Source organism: Suncus etruscus, chromosome 9, assembly GCF_024139225.1.
Source record: "Suncus etruscus isolate mSunEtr1 chromosome 9, mSunEtr1.pri.cur, whole genome shotgun sequence".
NCBI classification, from domain to species: domain Eukaryota; kingdom Metazoa; phylum Chordata; class Mammalia; order Eulipotyphla; family Soricidae; genus Suncus; species Suncus etruscus.
In genome coordinates, this window is record NC_064856.1 from 39,010,946 (window position 1) to 39,019,905 (window position 8,960).

The following is an 8,960-nucleotide window of genomic DNA, read 5'->3' on the forward strand; positions in this document are numbered from 1 at the left end:
TGTTTGGTTTTTTGGTTACACCCAGTAATGTTCAGGGGTTACTCCTGGCTCTGCATTCAGGAATTACTCTATGCTTTTTCCTCCACTCAGCAATAGCTATGCTGAATTGCACTGAAGTCTAAATGTCAGTATCTTATTCAAATGTTTTCACACTAGTGTCTCATTTTGTAGTACCATCCTTCCAGATACAAGTAGGAAAAGTCGCCAGAAGACAAGAGCTGTAGGAAAAACCACCAACCCCATCTTCAACCACACTATGGTGTATGATGGATTCAGACCTGAAGATCTGATGGAAGCTTGTGTTGAGCTTACTGTCTGGGACCACTACAAATTGACCAACCAGTTTTTGGGAGGTCTGAGAATCGGTTTTGGAACAGGTAACATTTATTACATTTTTAATTCTCTAAGAGTCAAATGCTTCTGGAGACTAGAATCTACTTAGTAATGAAAACAGACACTCTGGCATTATAATGAAATGAATAAAGAGAAATGTTAGACTGTGAGCCGAGGACTCTAAAGATAAAAAAAGAACAGTATGCAATAAAGCTTCAATTATTATAGGGGTAACAGAAAATACTACATTGACAATCTTTCCTGAAGATTAATAGTTCTCTGTGGTGAAAAATGTACTTTTTGGGTTTCTTTTGATTTTGACTTGGGGGCCATATCCAGTGGTGCTCAGGTCTTTCTCTTGGCTCTGTGCTCAGGGGTCACTTTTTGGTAGGGCTTGGGGACCATATCAGGTGCCAGGAATTAAACTGCTTGGCCACATGCAAGCCAAGCACCTTACCTACTATATCTCCAGTCCTGAGTGCTCTTAAAAATAACAATAACTAAGGGCCAGAGCAGTGCTGCAAGTGGTAAGACGTCTACATCTTGCTTGTGCTAGCCTAAGATGAACCCTGGTTTGATTCCCCAGCGTCCCATATGGTCCCCCAAGCCAGGAGCAATTTCTGAGCATGTAGACAGAAGTAACCCCTGAGCATCACCAGGTGTGGCCCAAAAACCAAAAAAAAAAAAATTCACCCCCCCCAAAAAGTCAACCCCCCCAAAAAACCAACAACTAGCATTATTAAGTACCAGTCTCCATATTGAGTGCTTTCTTTGCATTATTTCATTTAGTCACTACACCAGCATTTTGACTAGTTTACTAATGTTATCCACAAAGGAACTGATGTTCTAAGAGAGTAACAGAACTAATTGGTGGTGGAGTTGAGATTCAAATTTGAGTTTGTCAAACCCAAACACTTTAACTACATTTACTTAGATAACCTTCCATGCCAGTGCATGTATCCTCTCCACTCTTCTCCATGTCCTATTATAATGTACTCTAGCATTTCATGTGAAGAGAAAGGACTGCTCTGGGAGTAATGGCTATTTTTCCAGATTATGGAGTATCCCACTATAGACATGTAAGATGATTAGCCAAGTTCATCTAACATTGAATTTCAGATCTGCTCTTCCAGTAATGTTAAAAAAAATTTTTCCTGCTGCTATCTTGGATCATTATAATTAAAGAATGGTAAATGAAGCTTTTGATCCCAATGTGGCTTTTCTTTTAAATAAAAATCTTCTCCCTTTATTCAGGTGAGAGCTATGGTACTGAAGTGGACTGGATGGACTCTACTGCAGATGAAGTTGCTCTCTGGGAAAAGATGGTAAACTCCCCCAATACTTGGGTTGAAGCAACTCTGCCTCTCAGAATGCTGCTGATTGCCAAGATTTCCAAGTGAACCAAAGACTTCCACTTGAAAATACTGAATAGGTGACAGCAGACATTACAAACCTGACCTTACGGACATAGATCTTTCCCTTCTATTTCCACTAACCAATGCTACATAGCCTGGCAAAGTCAACCTACATGTGCTCCTTTTGGCTTGAGTCAAAGAAATTAAAGTAATTCTACAATGTGTGACTTATTTGGGAAAGCTCTTCAAAACCAAACAGATGTTGCTGATTCTTCAAAGAAAAAAGTTATCAAGAAAATATTTGGTGTGGACTATTGTTAACGAGTGGCATTTTCCAGTTTGCTATCAAACATTCCACACTACTACCCTTTCTACAGTGAGGAGGGTTGCCACTTGGTCGCTGAAAACTTCTGCAAAAAATACAAATATGCAAGTTGTAGGAGTGACAGAAGTATACTCATTGAGTAGAAAGAAACTACTCTAACGGAGTGTGTGTGTGTGTGTGTGTGTGTGTGTGTGTGTGTGTGTGTGTGTGTGTGTGTTGACAGAAATCAAATACAGGTCCTTACATGTGAGATGTGTGCTCTACTCATGAATCATATTCCAGCCCATTAATCTCTTTTAAAATATAGAAATTCGTGGAAGACTATGAGACTGAATTCACTGCATGTATTTCCACATTTTCCAGTGTTAAAACAAAGATATCTTAACTGTGCTTTGTTGCCACCCGCTGGCCACAGGTGGAACTTAGTTTGGATTTTAATTTTCTGCTAAACTAGGTTTCAATCTGTTGTATGTATAAAAAAAGGCAACCCAAAAAAACCTGCATATATATCATAAATCCGTACTATATTAAAGATTAAAATGTCACTGGCATTCTTTGTCAGAAAGTTAAATCAGATTGTAAATTATTCAATTATGCTGTATTTCCTATATATAATTTTCAGAAAGTATTTTGTAAAAACCCTTAAATAAATTATTATCTGATTAATTAAATTGTGTGTGCAACTTACTGATTTACAGTTTTAAATGATATACTTTTAATGAATCCTAAAAATCCAATTTACTAACAGAGCTAAAAACTTATGTTGGGCTAATATTTCTAATATTCGTTTGTTTTTCGACCACACCCAGTGATGCTCAGGGGTTACTCCTGGGTATGTACTCAGTGATTGCTTCTGCTTGGGGGACCATATGGGACGCCGGGGGATCAAACCAAGGTCCATCCTACTGCGCACAAGGCAGATGCCTCACTTCTTTGCACCACTGCTCCGCACCTCTTCAACTCTTCCTCAAAACTAGTTATCATTGCATTATTTTATCTAAGTGGAGAGATTTTGGTATATTATTAATAGTGGCATTAAAATCATAATTGAAATTGTATGACAGTTAATATATGCTCTTGAGATTCATCTACAGAGATATTTTGGGATTATTTCTATATGCAGATTTTGTTGTTTTTTTGTTTGTTCTGGGGGTTACTTTAGGCTGTGTACAAAGGTTACTCCTTGCTCTGTTCTCAGGGTTTACTCCTAGTGGGATCAGGAGGACCATATATAGTAATAGGGATCAACCTTGGGTCAGCCACATGCAAGGCAGGTGCCCTACGCAGTGTACTGTCACTCTAACCCATTTTATTCCCTTTAAAATCCAACAGTTTGTATTTCTTAAAACCACCACTAATTAGGAAAGGTAAATAATTTAGGAAAAGCAGAGTGGTACATCAGCATGAAATCTGATAATATGGGCCAGAGCGATAGCAAAGCAGAAGGGCGCTTGCCTTGCACGCAACTGACCCAGGACGGACCTGGGCTTGATCCCTGGAGGTCATATGAAACTCGAACCAGGAGTGATTTCTGAGTGCATAGCCAGGAGTAACCCGTGAGCATCACTGCATGTGGGCCCCACCCCCAAAAAAAAATCTGACAATAGGCAGTAAACAAATGTCACATAAAATCTCCATCCTTAAACCAATTCCTGAGCCTTTTACTAGCTTGCTGGTGAAAACTATCAAGTTACAAATTCATTATTTCTATCATTTTGGATCTTTTAGTGAAGGTGGAATTTAGTATATCTTTTCTTCCTCTTCCTGTTTTAATCTTAGGGAGCGCTAAATAAGATGAGTTGAGGTATACACTGACTGATAGGAGTAAGTAAAAGCCCAAACATTTTCCTGAATCCTACACTTCACAGTACACACTACTTTCTCAACTCTCAGTTCTCAGTTCAATACCTGCTCTGCTACCTGCCTAGTATCAATCATCATTGGAGCAGCAATAAGCTTGTTATACAATACTTACCTAAAACATGTTTTCCTATTCCTCCTATATCCAGATCCCTTTCAAAATATCAGCATGAATGGACAATAGTACCACTATTCCTGTATCTTCCCCTCAGTGTTTACTATTACGTCAGGATATCTACAATGCCACTCCCCCACCATTTCTTTTTGAAAAATAAAATATAAACCAAACCTCACTTAGCTACAAGAGGAAAGTTAAATGGGCTTTCTCACTTTTTAAAGTATATGCCACTTTTCTCACTTTTTTAAGTGTATTCACCTGATACATTGGTGAATCAAGTTGAACTTTTAGCCAAAGTCTCTGCTAAATTTTTCATTCATGTTTTCATAAATTAAAAGAATTTCCCTGAACTTACTATTTTAGACCCTCTGACCTTGCCCCAGATTTTCCACTCAATGATAAACAAACATAAAGGGGACTTTATTAAAAAAAAAGCCAACAAAAGTAGTTTTTACTTTAGTTTTACTAAAAACTAAAAAACATGTTTAATTGGAGGCTCAGTCTAAAGCCAGGAATTCAATGCTGGCTTGCCTCATCTTTCTCAAAGAATGGGAACTCACCAGAACTCTAGTATAATTTACTTCTCTTGTTTGGGTTCAGATTAGAGATTTTTAAAGAGAAACCAGACAGTTTTGAGACCTGTTTTCACATCTTGGGCTACATACTGTGGCCAGGAATGTATGGAATAAAATTTATTTTATAACCTAGCTAGCCTAGATTATGTCTTCATCATATGGCCTGGGCACTGTAAAAATCAAAATCTGGGCCGATACGAATGTGCCTCCTCCAAACAGAAGTACTTCAGAGATTCCACTGAATATTTGAAATTAATATCTGAAAATGAAGCAAATATTTCAAAAATTCATTTCTGACTCATTGAAGAAAAAGTCTAATTTTCCCATGATTGCTAATGCTTCTAAGAAGGTGATGAGGATGACCCTTGGACCATGACTTGCTCATTTGGCCTAGGATTATAGCAGCAGCATGATTAGTGTCATTAGTGTTAGTCTGCCTCTTTCCAGAGATGTCTAGCTGCATGCACCAAGGAACTCACTGGTCTTGTTTCACATCTCTATTATTCATTCTACTGACCATTCCCTGGACGTCTGTCTCTGATTTCTCTTTAGATTCTTATTATGCTTTGGGATTGTTTCTTCACCTCTTGTTAGCTAGGTATTTTTTCAGCATTGAGGCTGAAGAGTTAGTACAAGAATAAGGCCTTGCACAGAGCTGACCTGGGTTCATCCTCAGCATCCCATATAGCCCCATATGAACCACCAAGAATGATCCTTGTGCACTGCTGGGTATGGCCCCCAAAGCAACCAAATAAATAAAGTTTACATCTTAAAAATTATCCTGAATTTTAAGTTTTTAATCTTTTAAAGTCACTGAAGGGGGGCACATCCAGTGGCTCTTACTCCTGTCTCTGAGCTCAGAAATTACTCCTGGTAGGTTCAGGAGACCATATGAGATGAAGATTCTGAGTAGGTGATATTGTTCAGACTGTGCAGAGAATACCTGACCCACTGCAGAGGTTCTTGGGGCTTCCAGATCTGTACCAAGTAATATTCAAGGATCCAAGAATACCTGGAATCAAACCTATCAAGTGCATGCTAGGCCTGTTTCTTAACCACAGTACTTTCTACTGGTCTTAGGATCCATTTTTCTTTATATTTATTTATCTAAATTTTGGGGCAAACCCAGCAGATCTCAGACATTGCTCATGGTTCTACACTTAAGAATAACTCCTCGGAAGGGGTGTGGGGTCAGAGAGCTAGCACAGAGGTAGGGCATTTGCCCTGCATGCAGCCTACCTGGGATGGACCTGGGTTTGATTTCTGCCATCTCATATGGTCCTCCAAGCCTTCCAGGAGTGATTTTTTTTCTTTACTTTTTTTTTTTTCTGGCCAAATCCAGTGGTTGTTCCTGGCTATGTGCTCAGAAATCACTCCTGGCTTAGGGGACCATATGGGATGCTGTGGGATCAAACTAGGGTCCTTCCTAGGCCAGTCACATGCAAGGCAATGCCCTACCACTGCACTTCTGCTCTGGCCCTGCCAAGAGTGATTTCTAAGCGCAGAGCCAGAAGTAACTTACCACTGAGCGCTACCGGGTTCCCAGCCACCCCCCTCCCCAACTCCTGGCCGGCATGGGGACCACATGGAATGCAGGAGATCAAACCTGACTTGGCTCGTATAAGGCAAATACCCTACCTGCTGTACTACTATATAGTGTGTTAGGTCAACCAGCTAAACAATATGGCTTTATCAGCCTTCACCCTAAACAACCTTGGCTTCCTCTTTTACATGTCCAAGACCCACCTGGACAGAAAGAACTTTTTGATAGGTTCTTTACCTTAACTGCCCTCCCCTGCCCATGGGGATGGTCCTATCTCCCCAATAAATATTGCAGTCCCAGCCATCCTCACCTCTTGCTCCACTGGTATAAAGGTTACTGGAACCGTTTCATCTCTTTTCATACTGGTTTGGATTACCACCTTCCCTGTGGGATTACAGTGGATTTATTGACACCCAGATATCATTTGTAATCCTGAGTTGCTTATTACCTGTTGAAGTAGGCCCTTTTGCCCATTCAGTACATTGTGCACTATTTATTAAACTATTGTTCTTTGCACTTCTGTGTTGTTCTTAAGAAGAAAATAAAATGTGGGGGCCGGGCGGTGGCGCTGGAGGTAAGGTGCCTGCCTTACCTGCGCTAGCCTAGGAGACGGACCGCGGTTCGATCCCCCGGCGTCCCATATGGTCCCCCAAGCCAGGAGCGACTTCTGAGCGCATAGCCAGGAGTAACCCCTGAGCGTTACCGGGTGTGGCCCAAAAACCAAAAAAAAAAAAAAAAAAAAAAGAAAATAAAATGTGATGTAAGACTGCGAGACAATGAAAGATGGTTGTTTTCACTTATTTAAATCTTATTTTACATACAGTATGTTTACTTTGGTAAGGAATTCACAATCTTTGTTTTCTAAGCCATCGTAAGTTTAAAAAAAAAGAAAAATGTTCGACACCTGCTTTCTCACAGTATTCTTTCCTGAAATAACTGCTTGATCAGTTACAAATTAATTTTGTCCTGAAAGTTATCTTTCCTGAAAATTGATAGCTTATGCTAGTTTTCATACCAGTAAATCTTATCCTATTTATAAGATTATCTTAAATTACAGAGCCTGTTAATTTAATATGTTAGGATATATGAAGATACTGGAAGTTGAGAATGAATAATGTAATGGAAGAGGCAGAGATATCTTTACTGACACCCAATTTATGAAGATTTCAAAAGCACATAAATATATCTGGGAAATGTTACATATTCTAGGTGGTAGGAAGAAAACAACCTTTATAATAGTGATGAAATATAGTCCATTAGCTTTTCTAGTCACAGTTTGCTTAAAAGTGTAATATGTGTAATCCCACTTCTACCTTCACCATCAATGCTGAGGTGCAAATATTTCAGTTTTGAACGGGAGCCCCGAAGATTCTTCCTTATGGGAAAAGATGACGGAGTTTGGCATTGAGTTCCCGCTCCTTACTTAAAAGGTCCAGACTGTGCTTCCTGAAGGCTTCTGACTGCAGCCTGAGCTCATCATAAGCCTTCTGGATCCCTTCCACCTTGCGCTGAAGCTCCTGCACTCTCAAGTTGCTGTCCACCATCACTGCCTCCAACTCAAATCGCTCCAGTGCCTGCCTTCTGGCCTCATCCGCAGACGCTAGTTTCTCCTCCAGAAGGCGGATTTCGGCCTGCTTATTCTGAAGCACCTTGCCCCTCTCCATGGACAACTTTAGTAGCTCGTCTTTCTCATGTGTGATGGTCTGCAGTCTGTCTTGCAGTTTCTGGCTCGTGCTGCTGTGTGCTTGCTCAGCCTTTGCCATCTGCTCCATGGCCTGTTGGTGCTGCAGCTGGAGGCTCTGCAGCTGGCTGCGCAGCTGCTCTATCTCTCGGGTGTAAGTACAGGACTGCTGGCTCTGAAGATCCAAAAGCTCCTTCTCTCTGTTTTGTGCATGGCAGATATCTTGCATGCATTTCTCTTTCAGCGTCTCCAGCTCCTGGCTAAGGGCTGCACTGTGGGCCGTGAGTTGTGAGACTTTTGTTTCTTGTTCCTTCAGAGCCTGGCTAAAGAGCTTGTCATTCGCAAGCCTCAACTTCTCATTCTCTTCCCTCAACTTGATGTTTTGGCTCTTATGTTCATCGTTGAAACGGATCATCTTTTCATGGTTGGATGCCAGGATCAGAAAGCGATCCTCCAACTTCTTGGCGTATTCACTTTTGGTTTTCAGTTTCTCAGAATCCTGGGCCTTCTGTTCCTCCAGCTCCGCGTTGAGCATCTCCAGGACCTGACAGCGCTCCAGGGCCTCGTCGGACCTCCGCTTCAGGATGCAGATGAGCTGGGACTGCTCGTGGATCCGAGAGCAAAGCATGGCCTTCTCACTCTTCTCTTCCTCAGTCAGTCCTCGGAGGTTGGCCAGGGCTTCCTTCAACCCATCCAATGCCTGGAACTCCCTGTCCTCTTCCTCCAATTTCTGTGGTTCCTTCTGTTTTCCCAAGAGTTCTTCAGAGGCAGGGTTGTCCATCCTGAGTGTCTGTTTGTCCTGGGGCATAGGCGGTCTCCACAGCCAACTGACCCCACAGGCTTTGCGCCGCAGATTTCAAAAGCCACAGGAAGTTGCTAGGGACTCCTGGCACTCTGCAGCAGTTGGTGCTGCCAACAGGCCACTCTGTGATTGGTAGCTTGGGTTGAGCAGGAACTGAGGTAGCAACCTAGGATTGGGCGAGTCCAGAGCCAATCACAGATCACTGTCCAGTGCCTGACAGCACCAGATGGAGAAGGATTCCAACTTTCCTCGATTTCCAGCCAGCACAGAGAAGAAACCCAAGTGCCACTAATGTCTGACACAGCAAACAAATCAAAGTCGGAGATGACATTTTTCCTCCCTCCTCTCCCCTCTTTAGTGTTATGAGA

General features: G+C 41.6%; 2 protein-coding genes across 7 annotated transcripts in view; one reads left to right on the top strand and one right to left on the bottom strand.

Annotated features, from left to right (window-relative positions):
* The window catches only part of SYTL2 (synaptotagmin like 2), a 122,032-nt gene extending 119,830 nt beyond the window's left edge, over positions 1-2,202 (top strand). For all 6 annotated transcript variants that reach the window (XM_049780013.1, XM_049780014.1, XM_049780016.1 and 3 more), the window contains 2 exons: positions 172-377; positions 1,588-2,202. In XM_049780013.1, the coding sequence (XP_049635970.1) occupies positions 172-377; positions 1,588-1,733 (352 nt within the window). In that variant the 3' untranslated portion in view covers positions 1,734-2,202. The remainder of the gene's footprint in view (positions 1-171; positions 378-1,587) is intronic.
* A 5,283-nt stretch (positions 2,203-7,485) lies between these two features.
* Positions 7,486-8,598, bottom strand: CCDC89 (coiled-coil domain containing 89). The gene has a single exon (XM_049780055.1). It carries the CDS (start codon positions 8,596-8,598, stop codon positions 7,486-7,488), a length of 1,113 nt encoding a protein of 370 aa, XP_049636012.1.
* Positions 8,599-8,960: the final 362 nt, after the last annotated feature.

Excerpts from the sequence above, each read along its gene's own strand:
- CCDC89 (XM_049780055.1), bottom strand. The coding sequence starts at position 8,598 with ATGCCCCAGGACAAACAGACACTCAGGATGGACAACCCTGCCTCTGAA.